General features: G+C 47.9%; 1 protein-coding gene across 2 annotated transcripts; it reads right to left on the reverse strand.

Annotated features, from left to right (window-relative positions):
• Positions 1–6,670: 6,670 nt before the first annotated feature.
• Positions 6,671–20,712, reverse strand: EIF3L (eukaryotic translation initiation factor 3 subunit L). Of its 2 annotated transcripts, XM_032791644.2 has the most exons (13): positions 20,588–20,712; positions 20,314–20,353; positions 19,033–19,243; positions 18,302–18,381; positions 17,164–17,225; positions 15,431–15,500; positions 14,867–14,940; positions 13,611–13,782; positions 12,656–12,810; positions 11,353–11,523; positions 8,945–9,442; positions 7,606–7,686; positions 6,671–6,903 (listed from the first exon to the last, which is right to left on the reverse strand). In XM_032791644.2, exons 1-13 carry the CDS (start codon positions 20,618–20,620, stop codon positions 6,865–6,867), a joined length of 1,686 nt encoding a protein of 561 aa, XP_032647535.1. In that variant the 5' UTR covers positions 20,621–20,712; the 3' UTR covers positions 6,671–6,864. The 2 variants fall into 2 exon arrangements, with proteins under 2 accessions (XP_032647535.1, XP_032647544.1); XM_032791653.2 differs by lacking the exons at positions 18,302–18,381; positions 20,314–20,353; positions 20,588–20,712 and having other exon boundaries at positions 6,765–6,903; positions 19,033–19,194.
• Between the last annotated feature and the right edge of the window lie 380 nt (positions 20,713–21,092).

Raw genomic sequence — 21,092 nt, forward strand, 5'->3', positions numbered from 1 at the left:
CCCGCCGCGGCTCCCTCTAACCCCCCTGCGGGGCGCCGGCTGCGCCTCCCTCCCCGCGCCGGGCTCTGCTCAGACCTGTCCCGAGCCGCGGCGGGGAGGGTCCCAGCCTGGCACGGGCCAGGGGCCATGGGGCAGGGCCTGGGCGCTCGGCGCACCCCGGAGCAAGGGGGAGTGTCTCGCACTGCCGGCCGGTACCTCGTAGCCGGTTGGCCCTGGGCATGTCCGCTGTCTGAGCAGGCAAGGGGGCTCGCTGCCTGCCCCGGGCCAAGGGGTCCCCCGAGTGCCTGCTATTAGCCACGGGGGGCTGCCAGCAATCCTGGCACTGAGAACAATAATAGAGCCAAAAAAAGTGGGTGAGACAATAGCTTTTCTTGGCACAACTTCTGTTGGTGGAGGAGACGTGCTTTGGAGCTGCAGGAGCTCTTAAGGCTGGGAAAGGTACTCCCCTGTCTCCCGGCCTGCAGCAGCTCAGCTGCCTGCAACATGTTTAAGGATAGCAGTTAGCACTTGTATTTGAAGGGACCATTCAAGGTAGATTGGCCCTTTAACCTCTCTGCAGTCTTAGGACAGAAAAGGGGAGGAGGGGCTAGTGGGTTACAGATTGTTGTAATAAACCATAAATCCAGTGTCTCTGTTCAGGCCATCATTTTTAGTGTCTAGCAGAGTATTGAATTTAAGCTCCCAGGCTTGTCTTTTGAAAGTCTTGTGCAGGTTTCCTTTGAGGATGAGGGCAAAACTGAGAATGATATTTTATTTACCCTCTGTATACAGCCCCTTAGGTATACACTGGTACTTACCAGCTAATAAAGTCACAGGCCCAACCCAGGGAGTTTACAGTTAGTTAAAACTGTGTACCTGGGTATCTGATAGCACATTTGTGTATTCTTATGGAGGGACCCTGAAAACCAAATCAGAAACTGGTTAGATAAGTGAGACTGGAGCAGGGTGTGACTCAGACTGGGTGCGGTAGGGCATGTGCTTTATTGGTGCTGCTCTGTGCAGATCCCTCCCTTCGCCTGTACTAACCCAGCGGAGAAAAATGGGCTGCAACCATTACTCAGTAGCCTGGCAGGGATGGCCTAATTTGAGCTCCTTCCCCAGGGCAGCTGGAGAGAACAGCAGGATTTTGTGTAACAGGCGCTCTGGCTAAACAAAAGGAATACTGTGGTGGATTTGGCGCCAAAGGAGGGAGAGGAGAGTGGGTAGCTTGGAAATCCACACTGTATTATGTACCCCCCTTGCACATCTCATAGGGCCTGAAAGGTTCTGCTGCCATAAGCAAACCAGTAACTCTCCTGAACTCCCACACTCTTACTGGGCTCAGGCTGCATCCAGCCAGCCAGTTGTTAAACATTTTGCTGCCCTAGACAGCTACCAGCCCTGCCTCCTCCATGCTTCGGGCCTGTTCTTCCAGCTCTCTAGGCATTTACTACCTAAGAATGGAATGTCCTGATTGAGCATGTTTTTGGCCTTAACCTAGTATTAATAAAGCATACCACCGCAAGCCACAATTCCTTTAACAATCTGTTGGAGCCTGCTCTGTGTGCTGCCTCCAGTGCTTTCCAGTGTGCTAGAAATATTTCATTGCCCATACTCCACAGACGGGGTGAACAAAAAAACAGTGGCGGAGTTTAATCGTAGGTTGCTTTTCTGTAGCACTTCTCACCCATAGATTTGAAAGCACTTCACAAAGGAGGATGAGTATTGTTATCTCATTTTATGGATGGGGAAATTGAGACTCAGGGAGGTGATGTGACTTATCCAAGGTCACAGTGCAGGTCAATGGCGGAGCAGGGAATGCAGCTCAGATCTCCTGAGTCCCAACAGGGTATCTTGGATACTCACTGATGGATACTGGAAAATCCTACAACAGAATAGGTGTAATCTTCCTTCTTATGCACGCTATATAGGATACCCCCTACCTTTGGGGAAAATGTAAGTTACGGATTCTGCATTGAAATTTCAGAACCTGTTTGCAAAATGTACTAGTCATGGACTGAACTAGATGGAATTTTAGGGGCTACCAGGGCTCTCAGAAGCATTTTGTTCAGTGGTGTTTTTTGCTGAGACATGTTTCCAGATAGTGCATGAGGATTCCACCAAAGGAATGCCATGCAGGCCTCAAGCTCAAATTAATGCAAACAGAGCCCATGCTGAAACTGTAAACACAGCTCCTGACTTTCAAAACATCAGTGTGAAGAAACTGACGAAGACACTAGTTCCCCTGTGGGGGTTGGGAGAGTTTATTCTGTCTCTTGGCTGTCTTCCATTCAATACTGTCTGACCCCTCTGTAGAACTACACACCAGTCATGGGAATGAGCAGCCATGAGCTTTTTGCTATTTATCCAATCCACAGCACTCTATAGGAATCCGAGATGGGAATGAACATAAGAATGGCCATACTGAGTCAGACCAATGGTCCATCTAGCCCAGTATCCTGTCTTTTGACAATAGCCAATGCCAGATGCTTCAGAGGGAATGAATAGAACAGGCAATCATCAAATGGTCCATCCCTTGTGGCCCATTCCCAGCTTCTGGCAAACAGAGGCTAAGGACACTCAGAGCGTGGGGTTGCACATTGGATCACATCATCTCTGTCACCCCCGCCCAGCCCAGGATTAACTGCAGTATACTCTCCAGAGCTTTGTCCCTTCTTGTTTTAAATTGCTGAAGTGGTGGAGCTTCCAGCTTTTCTGGCAATACTATTCCAGAGTCTAATAGACCACACTGTTAGTAAATGCTTCCTGATGTTCTGTCCTGGCTCTTGTACAGCCCTCATCACTGTGGTAGCGGAACATCTTCCAGCAGTGCATTAAGCAGCGTGACTAACATCTCTCCCTGTAGTTCTTCCTGTCTCTCGATCGCTCCCTGAGAGGAAATGGTGTGGGGATATTTTAAATGTGTACATACACCATATTATATATTTAGATTGGTAAATGCGAGATCAAAGAAGGGGGCTCTGCCCTTGGAGCGGAAGGTGGTGACGTTTGTGATAATTCTTAGTTCCTGTGGAAGTCTGGTCCGAATCTTGAATTAGCAGCAGAGCTCTGCACAAACTGCACCCTTGCTGCAGGCAGTTTTGTTATTGCTAAGGAGTGGAGCAATTGCCTGCAGTCTTTGTCTCTGAGCTATGGTAGCCTGGACTTTTTTTTTTTTTTTGCAAGTAGTAAATTAGCCAAAAAAGGCATGGATTTGATACAAATTTGCTGAACTGTTTCAGCCAAAAAAATTTTTTGTGGACTAAGGTGCCATTTCACACAACAGCTGGAGTAGGTGGTGCTACTGCCTCCCTTAAAATCTGGCTCCGTGGGTAGGATACTCAGCTGGGTTGTGGAAGGCCCAGGAGCATTTCCTCCCTCTGCCTGAGGTGGAGACAGGATTTAAACTTAGCTCTCCCACACTGCAGGAGTGTGCTATGGGCTATTCCGATGTGGGCCTTTCTCAGTCTCTACTGTTGAAGCTCTTCCCTGAAGTTGGGCTTCCCATCTCCCAGAGGTGAGTGCCCAAACCACCAGGCCATAGAGGTAGTCACTCTGGCCTACTCTGTAATGAGTTATACAAAATGGAACAGCTTCAACAGGTAAGAATAAAACCCAGAGGCTAGGGTACACACCTGCAACATGGGAGACCCAAGTGTCAAATCTATTCTCCATATAAGACAGAGGGGAAAATTGTACCCAAGTTTCCCACAACCCAGCTGAATGCCCTCACCCCTAAATGCTCTAAAACTTGTCAAGGAGGTGGGGGCTGCATTACCTCATCTTGGTTTTGGATCTAGCCTTTTAAAAGCACTCTGCCCAAGATGTTCCAAATTAAACATTTCATTCAACCCAAAATGGCCTTTTTCAAGTCATGAGCATTTTTCAAATTCAGTTAGACCCAAACCAGAATTTTTTCAGAACTGCCACCAAACTGAAAAATCATGAATTCACTCAACTGTAATTGAATGCTTTGAAGATAGGGGCTAAGGCCTTGAACTGGACACTGTCTTCCATGGGTAGCCAGTGGAGGAAGCAGAGGACAGCTGTGATGTGCTCACAGTAGCCCATGTTGCTGAGATGAGTTGTCACGTTCTGTGCTAACATTCATTCCCTACATCTACCCAAGCTCAGTTTCATCCCATTACACCATGCTAAATCTCCACTTTCCTCTTCAGGGTTTACACCTTTTAAGTACTTTTATAGCTGCCAGGACCCAATCTGAGGAACACAGGGAAAATTGCTGAGCAGGTATCCTGAAATGACATGGCATAGGGGAAGGAGAGGAGTCACCTTTTGCATCAAGGATAGTTTTTGTACGACCAGGATGACTATTCAACACCATTGTATCGTCTAGGCAGTGTATGCCCCATGGTAGTCGGTGGTGAATGTGACACTCAGTCAGAATTGGACAAGTTTCTTCAGCTGGATTGTCTTCTTTGCCAGGCTCTATGCTTGAAGTAGGACCAGCTCGCTTACTGCCACAAGTCATCAGTGGCAGCAACTTGTGCTGATGGCCCATTGATCAGAACCACTTTGGCGAGGACTGCCAGAGGGGGCTTTCACAGTCAGACTCTGCCCCCTCAGATGAGGTTGGGAGTAAGGATTATAACAGAACCATCTCCCCTGCCTTGGGAACAGCATTAGTGACATTCCTACAGTTTGACTGCTGCTGAATGCCCTGCATTCCTCCAGTTTTAGCCAGGGCCAGGCACCACATCTAACTGAGCCCATCTTTCCATCCTGTGCAAGAACTGCAGCGCCTCTGGCTTCTTTCCACAAAGCCAGCCCTTTTCAGCTAACCTTTCGCAGCCTCTACCGCAGGGCACAGAGCCAGTCATACCGGCTGCAAATGTGTAACATATATTGTGTGTAGCATGAGGAAATCTTTTGACAGATGCGAGCTGAGGAACTGGCCTGTTTGACTATCTGAGAACAATGCACATGACTGTAATTATTTAAGGTTTAAGATGGTGTATGTGCAATTAAAGTGTCTATAATCCTAACATACCAGTGACAGATTACGAGTAGGCTGGGTCCCATGAGCAGCACCCTTGCCTTACAGGAAACAGCTAATGCATTCATTTGCAACTCTAAGCAGAGGACCTGCCCTGCTAGCTGTCTCCCTGCAGAAGAGATGTTGAAACAAGTTTGGTGCTGGCCAGATGGAAGTTAAGATCTCATTACACTTTTTGGAAAAATAAGAGTAGCTCAGTAACTCCACTGTTCTACCTTAGCCCGTTTTGAGAAAGACAGTGTTGGATGCGGTGTACTAGTGATCATGGAAGGGGCACTGTTTGCTGCCATAATTACTCTGCTACTTGCGGCAGATGTACCTTGTCAAACCTGCCAGTCTCATGTACCTGTGTCTAGTTCTTCCCACACAGCACCCTCCCTGTGCTAGTCCATGAGATCTCTGCCATCTCCTCCTTGAAGCCCTCAAGACCCAGCTGTAGTGTGATGCCTACAAGAAAATGCCACCTAATAGAAGCTAGGAAGAGGACCAGAACAAAGGCCTGATGCAATCTCTTCTCCCACCCATCCACTCTTGCCAAATTGCCTGTCTTCTCAGTGTTTGGAGCAGAAAGTGCAGCTTATATTTGGACAGTGCCTAGTACATAGTCAGCATGGTTATAAAGGCACAAAAATGAAGTCTAATTATTCTAGAACATTAATTAAACAGAAAATAGTGTGTGAAACAAGCAAAGCCCCTCTCAACAGAAAGGAATGGGTACTAACAGTTGGTTTATATGGCACATGCTTTCTGATCACTCAAAGGCCTTCCCCTTACAGTTGTTGCTTCCTCTCAGACATTCAGAACTATTTAAAGATTGTCTGCAAGCAGAAAAAATTAGGGGTGGACCCTTTTTGCTGCATTAGCTCAATCAAATAACGCCCAAGCAATTTCTGTAAAAAAACAAACAAACAAATAAATAGATATAGATAAATAAAATTGCTTTTCGACTGTTTTTTCACATCAGAAATTCAGGTCTTGTCTAGCCTAGGGGGATGCACAGGTGATTGGAGAACTAGGGAAACTGACACAGGTCAAAATATTGAGAAGAGATTTAGTCAAAGTAAAACTGTCAATTGATATTAGCAAAATCCCTCCTCGCACCCCTGTGAATGTTTGGGAGAGAGGAAGTCTCACTCCTGGACCTTCCGTTAAGGTCTGAGGGTTCACACCACACACTGTCTACAAGACCACCAGCTGAGTCTCCAGCAAAACCAGATCTGGTCAGAAGAGCAGACTTGATATTCCTGAGGTGAAAATAAGCAGGATCCCCTTCCTTTAAAAACCCTCAGCCAGATGCCAGGCCTTTTTACCTCAGAGCAGCAAAAAAATAAAAAAAAATTTTAAAAAAAGTCCACTTTTTAACAGAGTCATGGGCAGCTCAGTTTAATTAAAGAGGTGAATAGATGAAAGTGAATGGATGACCAGTTTGGTTTCTAACCTCCTCCAGCCCCCAACTGTGTGATTGCTAGCATTCTTCCTGCCTGTCAATCAACCCTACAATCTTCTGGGTTCACAGTGTCCATAGAGTTTTAGAAAGCAGGAAAGGGGTCTGTTCCCCATCCTTGTTACCCAGAGAGACTGAGGAAGGGAGAACACTGCTAGCAACTGCGCCCAGAATGCAACCACCTTCTCCCAAAAAGAAGTTATTGTATCTGGTACTGAAAACACAGGGGAGATTTTCAATTGTTTATTAGATGATCTCAGTCCTTTGTTTGGTGGTGTGATCTGAGCAACCTGCTTAGCAAAGTAAGAAATGTCAGCGCCACAGGAGATTCGAGAAATGCCACAATCCTTAACTCCCCTCTCCCACAGGAAATAGAATAATTTCCCCTCCCGCTCCACATTGCTGGTCAGCCTGAGCAGACGTTTCAGGGTCTCTGACCCATCTTCTTCAGAGTTCGATTCAGCTGGAAGAAAAGAAGCAGCCTGTTACAGAGGAGGGAGTTCAAGAAAACACTCGCTGCTGGGGCTCTCACAAGTGCACCTTCCCAAATACTCCCACACTCAACTGTGCAAATGCCCTGAGGCAGTAGCAAGCATAGTCCACAGTAAGGAGAAAAAATAGTAAAAACCTCCCCACCCCACAACAGGGGAGATCCAGGACAAGAAGGTATAAGTGTTCTCAGTAAATGATAGGGCAAGGAATGGGGTGAAGACAGTTCACATTCGCTCTGCAGCGAGCACTTGGATACGACTGGTTCTGCAGTGGCCCCTGCTGGAAGAATGGGGCTGAGACAGTGTGTTCCTCCTTGCTGAGCATTCAGCAGCAAGAAAGGGCAGGGCCATCCTATAAAGATGCGGGAGCAGTGTCCCAAGGCCTTCAGCAGGGTCCCTCCTGCCCTACATAGGATGGTGGCCGTAATGGATTCCCACTGGTGTTACTAATGGAAATCTGTTAGACTCATCTAACGAAAACTGAGCCCCCACAAGGTGGCAGCAAAACATATCAGAATGATGTGAGAGGAGAACACATCACAGGTGGATACCCCAGGGAATAGCTTAAAGTTGTCCCTATCCACACAGACATCTCTCCCACTAGTCCTAGACCTTCCCCTGACTCCCTATCAGGGATTATTCAGAGTCCCCTGCCCTAGTTACCCACAGCTCACCTCCTCAAATTTGTGGATCTGGCGGATGAAGAAGTCCCCATAACGCCGAGCGACCTTTGTGTCTGCGATATGGATCATGTCCTGCCAAGAGAACATGGAGCAATCAGGAAAGGAGCAGAGTTAATTCTAGGGTATACAGTAGCATTACTGGGGGAAAGAACCCACTGAGGCCTGAGATCAGTGTCAGAGACACCCCTCAGCTGCAGCAGTCACCAGAAAGAGCTCAAAATTAAGCCACAACACTCTAATTTAATTTTTCCTTTTGGGGTAGGCTCTTATTTATTCTTGCACATGGTGGACTCCAAGTCACAATGCTTTAATGGGGCTGTGTCTCCATTCAGCCCTGATAATCAATTTGATGGTGGAGGCTCCCCATCCCAGCTCTCAGGCCTTGCAGGGTAGCTTTCCCCTGCAAGGTCTGGTTCACTCTCTGCCTCTCTCTAGCAGCAGCAAAGGAGCAGGGCTCCTGCTAATGCTTGGGAGTCACTGGCAGTGCCACTTGGTTTGGGTGGGGGGGTGGGGCAGGCAAAGCAAGAGTCAGGCCTTGCAGGAAGGGGGCTACCTCAAGGTCCATGAGGCTAGAAACAACAATCCTTTCTATCTACCAGGCTCCCTGACAAGATTGGGGGGGGAGGGAGGGGGGAAGAGGAATGACGATGACAGACACTTTCTTTGAAGAGCCAAGTGGCAATGTACCTGGAGGCCCTCACTTAGCAGGAAGGACTCTTTTCTCCTCCCTGTGCGCAGCTGCTGGCCTTGAGCTTCAGGGACAGGCTGGAGTCTGATCATTCTTTGCGTCTGGATTTCCAGCACAGCAGGTGCTAGCTAAGAACTGAGGGTGGGCAGAGCTAAAGGCTTTAGCACTTAGTGACACAGCAGCGTGCCCAAGGAAGACTCCCACCTGGTGGGGAAATGAGATGGGCAGGGGAGGCGCTGAAAGCTGGCAAATCTAGACACTGCATTTAAACTGAAGTCTTAAGCTATTATTGAAACATATCCTGCCCAGGATCAGTGACAGGGAGAAGGCTCCCCCAGTCTGGGACAGGAGTATTTGGGGCCTGTTTACTCAGGCCAATAGGTATAATGAGCTTCTAGTGGCACAGGCCTAAAGGTTGGCAAAGAGCCTGACCAGACACATGCTCCTGGCACTACCACTTCTCCATTAAGGACACTGTTGAACAACAAGATTCTGGCATCACAGTAGCACTTTGAACCACATCTGGGGATGAGCTCCCAATTAAAAATATGAAATGAGGAGAGAAGGCATATACCCCAGAGATTGGGATGAATTTCTGATCATGGTTTTTCATGCCTGGGGCAGAGGGAAAGAGAAACTGACCTTGTCAATGTAGAAGTCAACCTCAGAGGCTGACTGGAACTCCCCATCCAGGGCTGAGATGCCGCTGGTCCAGACCAGGTTCTTCATCTTGTGTTTGAAGACCAGCAACTGGATGCGAAACTCTTGCTCCGTGAGGTCCAAGAAGCCAGCCAGCTTGGCCACAGGCATGGTTGTGTAAAGCTTCAGGAAGCTGCGGATGGTGGACAGCTGGGCCTGCTGCTGCACCTCATCGGCGAATACCTTCAGCTGCTGCAGGAAGGGCTCCTTGTGGTAGTTGGGATGCACATTGTCATAGTTGGGGACCACGGGGGAGAGGAATTTGGGGCAGGCATAGCTGAAGAGCTCCTCATACACCTGTGGGTCACCCTTCTGCATGCGCAGCATCTTGTCCCCATACTTCTCCCTCAGCTGCAAGTGGATGCTCTCATCTATTCGCATAGGGTACATGGTGAGAGCAATGGCCAGAAGGGCATGCATCTGCTCATTCTGCTTGTTAATCTGAGATAGAGAAGACAGTCATTAGAAGCCATCCCTCCATTGTTATTTTACAGTGCCCAGGAGAGAGCTTGGTGCCACACAGTACAGAGACATGTCCTTTCCCCAAAGCGTTTATAACCTGGGACACCATGTGGTGAGCGTGGAGTAACAGGAGGGGAAGGCATAAGGTAAGACATGAGTTACAGAAATGCGACTAATGCTCGCCTGGTTAATCAGTTTAGACACACGCCTCTGTTGGTAGTACAAAGATCTCTCTTTCAATACCTACTATTCACTCAGTGTATGCACTGTGGAAGAGCAGAGTCTAAGGCAGTGGTTTTCAAACTTTTTTCTGGCAACCCAGTTGAAGAAAATTGTTGATGCCCATGACCCAATGGAGCTGCGGCTGAGGGGTTCAGGGTGTGGGAGTGGGTTCTGGGCTGGGGTTGGGATATGGGAGGGAGTCATACCTCTGGGCTGGGGGTGTAGCCTCTGGGGTGGGGCTGGGGATGAGGGGTTTGGAGTGCAGGAGGGGGCACCAGGTTTGGGGGGGCTCAGGGCTACCTTGGGTCAGCAGTGCAGTAGGGGTGCTAAGGCAGGCTTTCTGGTTTTCCTGGCACCGCGGACTGCACTGCACCCCGGAAACGGCCAGCAGCAGGTCCACCTTCTAGGTGGTGGCACACAGGTAGCTCTGCATGGCTCTCATCCGCAGTCACTACCCCCCCTTCCCCTCCCCAGCTCGCAATGGGAGTCCGGAGCTGATGCTCAAGGTGTGGGCAGCGCACAGAGCTCCATGGCCCCCCTACCTAGGAGCCAGACATGCTGCTGGCTGCTTCCAGGGTGTGGCATGATGTCAGAACAAGTAGCGGCTAGCCTGCTTTAGCCGGGCAGCACTGCTGACAGGATTTAGCGCCCCGGTTGGCAGTGCTGACCGGAGTCGCCGCAACCCAGTGTCTTACCTTCCGCAATCCAGTAGTGGGTCATGACCTGCAGTTTGAAAACCACTGGTCTAATGGAGGAGACTTGAAGGAGAAGTTGGTATTGGCTTGGCAGACCAGAATTGAGGTGTACCAGGAGAAAGGGGAATCTTGGAGACGGTTATGGAAGAAGCAGACAACTGAGATAGCAAGACTGACAACAGTGGCAAAGCAGAGGGTGCAGGAATGATGTGATAAAACACAAGGTCAGATACGTAAACACAGGCAGAGTTATACAGGGCCTTGAAGGGGAGAACATATTTAAAAACTGATAGTAGGTGGAACAGAGACCCGGGGGACAAGTTTAGATCAATATGCAAGGAAGTCACATTTTGAATGCATGTGGTGGGAGATGTGCGTGTCACGGAGGCCAACAAGGAGGTGATCACAGTAGCTGAAAGGTGAATCGGGCTGTGGAGAGCAGAGTTAGCTGTTTGGCTAAAGAGGAAGAGCCAAATCTCTGAAGTGTTGCGGAGTCAGAAACAGCAGGATCTGGACATGTGAGGAGTCAAATGATCCATCCGGATACAGAACCTGATGTTGTCAACAGTAAAAGAACAGGAGAGTAGAAATTAAGACGAAAGCGAGGTGCTTGGTTCTAACAGTCAGTGAGACATCCAAGAACTGAGACAGGCTGAAATGCAAGATTGGATGGAAAGAGACAGGTCATGGAATGGAGAGACAGACTGGTGAACTGTCAGCAAGAAGATGCCATTGAAAATATGTAAATAGATAAGGGTGCCCAGAAATAGGATGTAGAGGGAGAAGGAGGGGCCATGGAGCTAACACTGTGGGACTGGGAAGGACGACTCACCCAAGGAGCTGCTGAGAGAATATTACCACACAAGCCAAGGGAGGACAGAAGTTAAGTAGGAAGTTATCAACAGCATCAACAGCAGCAGAGAGGTCAAAGATAGTAAGAGAAGGATAGTGCACTGGCCTCGCCTCCCTTACCATTTCATACTTGTAGGTAGTCCTCTGAAACATGCTCTTTGTCCTCTGGATGTAAAGGAGGATGTTGGCAAAGACACGGATGGCATCCTGGTAACGCCGCATCATAAGGTACGCAAAGCCCACATAGTAATAGGTGGTGACCTGGCACTCCGGCACCCGAGAATACATGCTCTGGGGAGGAAGAGATACACAAACATGCAAAGTTAGAAAAGACATCTTCCCCCAACAACCGTTAACACCTCTTTCCTTCAGGGAACCCATCTCCATCAGTCTCCAAACCAGTCCTACCATAGAGAAAGGAGAGGGTTGACCTGCTGCCCTCTGTGTTTCTGTACAGAGAAGTGAGAAAGCTATCATAGAAGACAGACTGGATGATCTAACAGATCATTTCCATCTCCCTGGCAATGGAAGATTGCTGCCAGCACAATGTTCATCTCTTCTTGTCCAAGCTAGTGTTTAAAAGTTCTCTCCTTCCCTGGACAGATTATTTACAGGCTAACAGACACCACTGTTGGGGATTTCCCCCCTAATATTCAGCCTAAAATTTCTCTTCATTTCATCCCATACATGCTAGTTTTACCTGTGTGTCACACTAAACACATCCCATGCCTTCCCACTGGTAACAGGCCACAGGCTCAGTAGATAGAATTTCACACATTGCAGGGTGTTTGCAGTCACTCCACAGCAAGCTGTGTAAGTAGCCCATTCCACACCCCACATTACAAGCACACAGATGGATAACATGCAGAGCTCCAAACCAGTCCAGTGACCATCTTGATTTGGTGCAGCTGGACTGCATCAATCACAACTATCACAGGGGGTGCATGATCCTAGAAAAAGCATTAGATATGTGGGGTAGAATGGTTGGTACCAACAGGGCCAAGATGGGACCAGGGTGCCACACTGTTAAGGAACACTATCCAGCCCAACTAACTAGCACTGCAACATCACTTTAGCGTATGATGCTTCAATCAACATTCCCCTCAGCATGGAATCGCACCCTAGACCCTAGAAAGCAAACACCCAAGAACACATATACATGCTAGAACAGCCACAACAGCCAGAGGACAGCTCTGTGTGTAGGATTTGCATTAAGTGTTGCATTATGCTGTGACTACAGCCCCTAGTGAGGGTGGAAGTAGACACCCCCCACCTGACATTCAGAGCAGGAATGAATAGCTCCGTAATTGGGCAGTTCATTGTGATGATTGGGGCTCCCACACCTTTAGATAGCATTTGCTGCCCTTTCAAATAAAGGCACTTTAAACCCAGAAGGGAGCATTTAAGAGCTGTGGCTTATTACCTTCTTGTTGAGCTCAATGTTCTCTAGAACCTTGATGGCTTGGTAGTAATCCCCCAGCAGTGAATGGAGGCGCAGCAGCCCCACAAGACTGAAGTAGCCCAACATCTTATAGAGGGAGTGACGACCGTACTCTCCAGCCACACTTTCGGGATCACCTGGAAAGAGAGGAAGTGTCACACTTTCTACAGGGGGAATGGGCTCTCTCCCCACAGCTCAACTACATCAGCCCCCTGGACATCAGAGGGGTGAGTAAGCAGGAGATGCAGCTTTCAGCACTCCTCCCACCCTGTTTCCCAATCAACCTCAAATAATTATCCCTTCCCATGGTAACACTTGCCAGAATTAAGGGTTTAGTTCAACTGCCGATGAAACCAATAGGAAGTCAAAGGGCATTAAACAAGGATTTGTCCCAATCTTTAAAATGCTGCAATCTCATCCATGCAGCAAACAGCAGCACTCTGGTACATGTACATTCTCTGAGCTTTACTTGGGGCACAGACAGCTCAACTTGAAGAGCCTGGACAGCAGCTACTCATTGCCTGCTTTTACCTATTTTTAGAGGGAGTTTGCTGCAGCTGAGAAGTGCAGGACCAATAGCATTAGAGTTTCAAGCTTTCTCTCCTCAGCACAGACAGCAGCAGTGTAACCAAACACCAATCTACCACGTGCATTTGGATGAGAAGGGAGTTACATCTCAGGCCCACTCAATCCTGGGCCTCCAAGCTGAGGCTGCCAACAAGGGGGACAATTACCGTCACTTGTGATGGGTTGGATTTTTGCTAAATACAATTGAGACACCTCAGCTCATTTCACAGAACAGTCCCCAGTCACTTCCACCCCAGACTAGAACCAGTAACTTCAAGGAGAAAGATTTTGCATCCCATTCCTAATCTCCCTTTCCCTTTGATCACTTCTCTTGGCCAGGACAGCATACTTGGGAACCCTGACCCCTTACCTCCGCTGGTGTAGACCTCCAGCTGTCGGTTGATGTTGGACTTGTCCACCAGGGAGTGTAGCACATTGAGGACACTATGGACATTCCAGATCTTAGGGTTTGACCGAAGGAAATCAATTTCTTCTTCAGATTTCTTGGCTGTTTTGCAGCGGTACTGGCTGAATGACTGGAACTATGGGATGAGGAAAGGACAGGTAAGTAGATAAGGAGCTAGCATGGAAACACTCATCTAAACACCAGCCCTACGGTTCTATCATATGACTGAAGTACAAGAAGTCACAGGTTTCAACAGCAACTTAATCTGAGTTATTACTTGGCAGGTCAAGAGGACAAGTTCTACAAACACAATGCACCTAGGGCAAGACTAATGTGAAGCAGATACTCAGCATGAGGGAGAACCTAGAAAGCAGCATCACTAAGAACCCAAGGGGTAAGTGAAGGACAGACAATTAGACATGACGGAAGTGGCAGCGAAAAAGTGGCTCACATGCACACACAGAAGCACTGTATCACACAGCAAGGAGGTGACAGTCCATCTCCATATGCACATGACAAGATAACACCTGGAATAGTGTGAACAGTGCCAGGCACCTTCACACCAAGACATCAAACAGAAGGGAATTCAGAAATACAAATGTAATTTAAGGTCTGGGAGAGTGGACTAATGGAAGGGGAAAATAAGGGATATTACAACTGGTATCAAGAAATGTCTCCTGACAGCAAGATTTCAGAATATAGACTAGTTGCATTGCCCTGCATGTCTGGACTTGGAGATTATTCCAAATAAAAGCCATACAAGCACCATCAACTGAGAAATTTAAAAGGTGGAAAAAATACAATATATAAGAAACAATCCTGCACTGGCCAGCTAGGATGGACAAACATTCTAATAAGTTCTTTGTGACTCTAAATGATTTTAGCGAGGCAGCTTCCCAACATTTCGATGTGGGAGAGCTGGGGTCAGGGAAGATGCACTTTACAAAAATAGGCCAGGATGCAGGAACTTGAAATGGAAATATGGATAAAATGCCAGAGTTTCCCAAATATGCCCCAATAACATGAAGGAATTGTTATAATTTGAGAAAAGGTTAAGGTCTTTGCTTCCTAAGGACCTCAAATTTGAGTACCCCCTTGGATGCTCTGCATGTGGGGAGATCTCAGCTATAGGAATCACATGGGACGGAAGGAGAAATGATGGAGAACTGAACAGCCTTAAGCACTTGTGTTACCAGAAGGCCCAGCAACAGGCCATGTACCTGATAGATGAATTCATCAATGATATCCCACAGCCACTGGTTGGGCAGTTCCAGAGGAGCAGGGCCATCCGCATCTGTAGGAGAAAAACACAGGTAATCACCCACAATCAAGGGGTAGGATGACAGTGACATGAAGCTGTAGGGGGAAATATGGGCATCACTGTAGCTTTCCCCTTCAAGGGTGGAGACAGAGCAGAACTCACCCATTGAGCAAGGTCCCCAACAGAGAGATGATGCAATGGTTCCGGCCAGGGCTTTGGAGCTGTGCTCTGGCTCCAGGAAAAAGGAGAAGACACCTCCAATAACCCACGGACCACTGGCAGACCTAAAGAAGGCCCATTCTCTTCTTTTGCTCAGAGCAGTTCAGATTAGTGGAGGGATTTGGAATGTATGTGTTTTCAGATGGATGAATGTGACATGCTATCAATTCAACAATTTCTTTCCTTGGGCAAGACCATGGGATTCTTTCCACTATAATCCATAAACAAGCCTGCTTCTGTTCTTCCTCTCTCCCTCCTCCGCCCCCCAAATTCACACACCAGTAAGTGGATCATAGTAACTCACTCAGAATATAGTTGAAGAGATTGCAGTAGTTGTAATAAGACTCAAATCTCTGCTCCAGAGAGGGGCCACCCTGTAATGAAAAGTAGAGAGAGTGGGGAAGTCAATACAGTCTACTTAGCTTCACTTACCTGCTAACTGCTTAGGGCCCCCAAGTGTGGCAGGAATGGGTTCAGGGCTATCATCATGCCTTTTGTGCAACCATAATCTAGAGTAGCTGAGGCACTCTTTCACTGACAGTAGAGCTGCCAACGTCTTTATACTCTACCAGGCCAATCATCATACACCCCACCATCACAACCATGTGACTGTGACTATTGTTATCAAGAAGCAGTCTTGACTGTGCATGTTCAATGAACTCCTTCCAGAGGTCCTGCAGCTTTCCCAAAATGAACATCTCACAAATGGAACTTCTCCCCTTTCCTCCTATCACCACTCAGACTCAAAATCTTCAGATTATCTTAAAGAGCTCTCTGTCCTCCCCTCACATGAAGGCTCTTGACAAATCCTGTCAATTCTTCCTCTTCATGGTAGTTCAAGTGTTTCACTATTGACCACTTTGTAAAATGAGCAAGCGTGTCAGGGAAGCACCCCCATTCCTCAATATTTCATTTTTAAGAACTCCACAGCACACAATCACCATGCTATGCCTGTAAAATCTGCCCTCCCACCCCCTGCCCAATCTATTCCTACTAGTAAATCCCTGGATCACGTCTCACACTAATGCAACATCTCTTTCCTAATCTCCCTGCTTCTCCCCTCTCCAAGTCTATTCAAACAGTGCAGCTAGATCTTCTCCCTCTTCCACCCGCTCTGAACCATCACCTGACCATCTTCCTATTCCAGCATTCATGTCAAGTCTCACATCCTCCCTTTCTAATTAGCTTAATTCCTCCCTAAGTCTCAGCTCTCTCCTCCTTCCTGTTCCCACCTCTTGAACCATTTACTCTGCCCCATCTTCCTTCTCCACTAGGGATTCAAAACACTCTTTCACTCTCCTCCTCTTTGGAGTGGTAGGCTGCATTTTCTTGCACATCAGTTTCATTTTCACTTTAGCACTCCACCACCAGTCTCCACTCCACTGCTTCTTACACCCACCCATCTGACAATTGTAAAAGTTAAACAAAAAAAAAAAAGACACAAAACAAGCTACACTTCTCCTGGAATTACAGCTCTGTCAAGGAGAGAATCCAATTGTTTTCTGTTGTCTCTTCTTTCCTTAATTCACCCACCACAATAATCAGGTGTCATTTGTAGTTATTTATTTGTTTGACCATAGCACCTAGAGGCCCCAGTCATGGCCAGGGCCTCACTGTGCTCAGTGCTGCACAAACACAGAACAAAAAAACTGCCACTGCCCCAAGGAGGCGTTACCTAATTTAGATCATAGATTTCTCGAAGACCTTGTCTTCTCACGTGAACAAATTATTATGAACTTTGTGCTAGTAGTCACTAGCAAGAAGTAGAGCCAGATTACAAGCCTCAGCAGAGGATGGAAGATCAAGTCTTAAAATGTCAGAACTCAAATGAGGCATTACCAACCATAAGCTTGCACAAGTTTCTCAAGATCCAATCAGGATCTCATGGCAGCATATCAGAAGCATGAACAGATTTGTTCTGCAGGAGTTATTTGAATCACAGACAGTGTGGTCCAGAGGGAGGAAACGGCAAGTTTTACAGAACAGCCATAGGAAAGCCTTCATGTAATTAGCAGGACCACACAGGCAAATACTCACACTGACTTTGGCGTAGATGTGCCTGTAGTAGAGCTCCTTGTACAGAATCAGGAAGACCGCATCTGGAAGAGATGGCAGAACTGGACATTAGCAAGACATTTGGCCAAGTGGTCAACATAGCCAGATGTTTCAGGTACACTGGTGGTCTTCTCCCTGCTACAATAAGGGAAAGAGGAGCCAGAGGGTCCCCCTATGGGGCTTGAGTAGGGAAAACATTTAAGAACTTGTGTTTCCCAACCTTGGGGACACTGGACAGAGGAAAGGAACAGAGCATAGGGAAAGCTGCATGGCTTTGGATTCACTCCCATTGCCAATGACAGATGTGCTGTTGTGGATAAAGCAGTGGGCAATTCTTTGAAGCCCACTTTCCCACCATTCTTCTTTGGCAGTTCCTGAAACAGATGGCCACAGGAACAGCATTCAGCAATTAAAGGCCTGGGAAGCTGCAGATTGGGAAGCTCTCATCACAGAATTCAGCTCCAAAGCCCAGCAAACACCAGCAATAGCCAACGCTCATTTTGAGGAGCATGAAATCTGGTGTGTTGGGAGGAAAGGGGACAAAACTAAACAAACAGAAAGCAAAGGACAGAATCATAGAATATCAGGGTTGGAAGGGACCTCAGGAGGTCATCTAGTCCAGTCCCCTGCTCAAAGCAGGACCAATCCCCAGACAGATTTTTGCCCTAGATCTCTAAATGGCCCTCTCAGGGACTGAGCTCAAAACCCTAGGCTTAGCAGGCCAATGCTCAAACCAATGAGCTATCCCTATTGGGGGCGAGGAAGGGGAAGAAGAGACAGAAGAAGAAAGAAAACAGACAGAAGCAGCAAAGACAGCATCTGTGCCATGGCACTGTGTGAAGAGGTATTGGGGGCCCAGCTGCCAAATCAGCAGGGAAGGCTCCAACAGAAAGGAACAGATTGCAAATATCTCCTGTGCAAAGAAAGCAGTGACTTTCAGCTCCCCTGACATTTTACATTTATAGCACTTCCACTTCTCAATATGATGCTTAGAAAGCCTGCTTCTGAACTGAGTGGGTAGATGTGTAACAGGAAGGGACGGGACAGAGACATCAGCTGGGTCTCTTTCCAAAGTAAAGCAGTTTGCTTCTCTCTTTCCTCCAATAAACAAAATACCTACCATTTCCAACCTGTGGTGCAATGGCCTCTGCCTCTGGCCATGGGGTGTTCTTAAAGAACCTTTCAGTCAGTTTGGTCCAGCTGTAAAAAAAACACATGCAGAGGAGATTACAAATTAAACTATTCATTAATCAGTGAAAGAAGGATCAAGTTAAAGATTTCCAATCCTGAAGACATGCTTTGTTAGATCAAAACTATTTCCACACACAGATTTATAAATGAGTCTAGTATGAGAGGGACCAGTTCAACAGATCTGGAAACTGAAGTCCTATTTTATCCTTAACACAGAGAAGTAATGCAAGCTTGTCTCACACACCACCTGTGCAAGTGTGACTTAGTCATGAGCTGGACGGATCATCGCTAGAAAGAGTCAGATATGCCATGGCCTCTTTGACCCTTGGCATGTTCTGATGTTATCAGCAAGTGAGATAATGAGCACCAATGGGGGCATTTTTTTTAATATGCACATTAGGAACTGGATTGAGACTTATTTGGTATGAATTTCAATCACTACTGACCTGGGTTTGAGGCAAACCAGTTATCTAGAAGTGAAAGGATCTCTTCCTTCTCAGGCATCCAAATCTACCCCCAGTCCACAATTTAAATAAAGTCCAAATTTGGATCAAATCAACTGACTGGTGCTCCCTTTAATTAAAAAACACCACCACCACCACAACCCCCTCAGGAAGAGTTACAACAGCAATTCCCACCCTAAGAGGGATAGCTTTGTACCTGTTTTCATAGATATCTTGGATCTCATACACTTTCTGGTCAATGACATCGCTGGAAACACGGCTGGCCTGAAGCTCATACACCTTCTGATCAATCAGATCCGAGACAGTTTTATGAAAATACTGAATGAAGTTTTTGATCACTTCAGGGATCACCTGGTAGGTCTGTTGCTCATATTGGCGTTCATAGGCTAGATCCTGTTTGGGGTCTCCTGTGGAAGAAAAGGACAGCTATGCAGCATATGATTTATGAGCATAGCTCTGTATCTTTCTTGAATTTAATAAAATGCCAGGAAGATCGGAGAGATGCCCAGAGACAGCACAACCAGGCTGGATCTGGGATCCAAACCAGCTGGCTACAAGGTGAGATGAAGGCACTTCCAGTACCAAGAAAGCAGAATAGAGTTGAGTAACATTTCAGGAAGTACCTTGCTTGGTCAGAGTCCTTCCCTGGGAATTCCCACCCCTTAGAGCAGTGGCTCTCAACCAGGGTCTTCCAGAGCATACATCAACTCATCTAAATATTTGCCTAATTTTACAACAGGCTATACGTAAAAAGCACTTACAAAATCAGTACAAACTAAAATTTTATACAATGACTTGATTATAGTGCCATATATAGGGGGAGAGGGATAGTTAAGTGGTTTGAGCACTGGTCTGCTAAACCCAGGGTTATGAACTCAATTCTTGAGGGGGCCATTTACGGATCTGGGGCAAATATCTGTCTGGGGACTGGTCCTGCTTTGATCAGGGGGTTGGACTATATGGCCTCCTGAGGCCTCTTCCAACCCTGATATTCTATGATTCTATTCTATACACTGAAATGTAAGTATAATAGTTATATTCCAATTGATTTATTTTATATTTGTGTGGCAAAAATGAGACAGTAAGCAATTTTTCAGCAATAAAGTGCTGTGACACTTTTGTATTTTTAGTCTGATTTTGTAAGCAAATGGTTTCTACATGAAGTGTAACTTGGGGGAATGCAAAACAAATCAGACTCCTGAAAGGGGTACAGTGGTCTGGAAAGATTGAGAACCATTGACTTAGTGCCATGCCATGTCTCTGACCAACTACCAACACACAAAAAAGCAGAGAAACCACTAAGGGAAGGGTGGAGTGGGCAGAGATGAGACCCTTCCCGTCGGATAGTCACACGAGTGTCCTCTATGTGCCAGTTGTAGCTCAGGGACACACGGGCGGGAAGGGGTTCCTGGGGGTGATCTGGGGCAGGGGCAGGGCAACGCGTGGGCACCTGGCTCGGCCGGGCAGCAGGACTCACCTGTGTGCATGTCATAGTCACCCTGGTACGCGTAGGTATCCTGAGGGGAGAAAGAGACACAGAAGGGGGGTGTCACCACGGGGGGCTCAGATACTCCACGGACCCCCGTCCCCGCGAGCCCGGGTCAGGAGGGGAAGCCAGGCCCTTTCCCGCCCCGTTCTGGGGGAGGGAGGCAGGCCCTTCCCCGGGCCCCTCAACCAGCTTCTGGCGGTGAGTCAGGCCAGGCCCCCCCCGCCCGGCCTCTCCGCGCTGCCCGGGGGAAGGGGCCGGGTACCTCCGTGTCGTAGTCCTCGGCCGGGTAGGCCATGGTGCGGGCGGGGGGCTCGGCACGCGGCGGCCACGGGCAGCGCAGCTGACAAGCGGCTCCGGCCGGGAACGCGGCCACTTCCTGCAGAGAACCGGAAGGGGCGGGGCCGGGCGAGTCTCGAGCAGCGCTCGGAAGGGGGCGGGCTTAGGGGTTGGCTACAGCCGGAGTTCGGCTGGGCCAGGAGCGAGGCTGGGGGGGGCGGGGTGACTAGGTCTGGGGCAGGTTGAGGTGACACAGGCAGGGAGGAGCTTGGGAAGTTGCCCCCCATTCCTGTTTCCAAACCCAAATAAAGCCTTAATTACCTCACTAGCCCCACCCCTCTCTGATTGACGGCTGGTCGGACTGGCTAGATATTTCATTGGGTGAAATACCGATCTGTCATCCTCAGGCTGTCTCTCATTGGCTGCTGCCTGGAGCTTCTCCTCCAGGTGGATGAAGCACTTGTCTGTCATTCATTTCCTTCCCCGGCTCT

The sequence above is a fragment of the Chelonoidis abingdonii genome, chromosome 1 (assembly GCF_003597395.2).
Source record: "Chelonoidis abingdonii isolate Lonesome George chromosome 1, CheloAbing_2.0, whole genome shotgun sequence".
NCBI lineage: Eukaryota > Metazoa > Chordata > Testudines > Testudinidae > Chelonoidis > Chelonoidis abingdonii.

Excerpts from the sequence above, each read along its gene's own strand:
- EIF3L (XM_032791644.2), bottom strand. The coding sequence starts at position 20,620 with ATGGCCTACCCGGCCGAGGACTACGACACGGAG. Across the intron at positions 20,354-20,587 it reads CCGAGGACTACGACACGGAG|GATACCTACGCGTACCAGGG; the intron begins GTACCCGGCCCC and ends TTCTCCCCTCAG. Across the intron at positions 6,904-7,605 it reads AGATCCACAAATTTGAGGAG|CTGAATCGAACTCTGAAGAA; the intron begins GTGAGCTGTGGG and ends CTTTTCTTCCAG.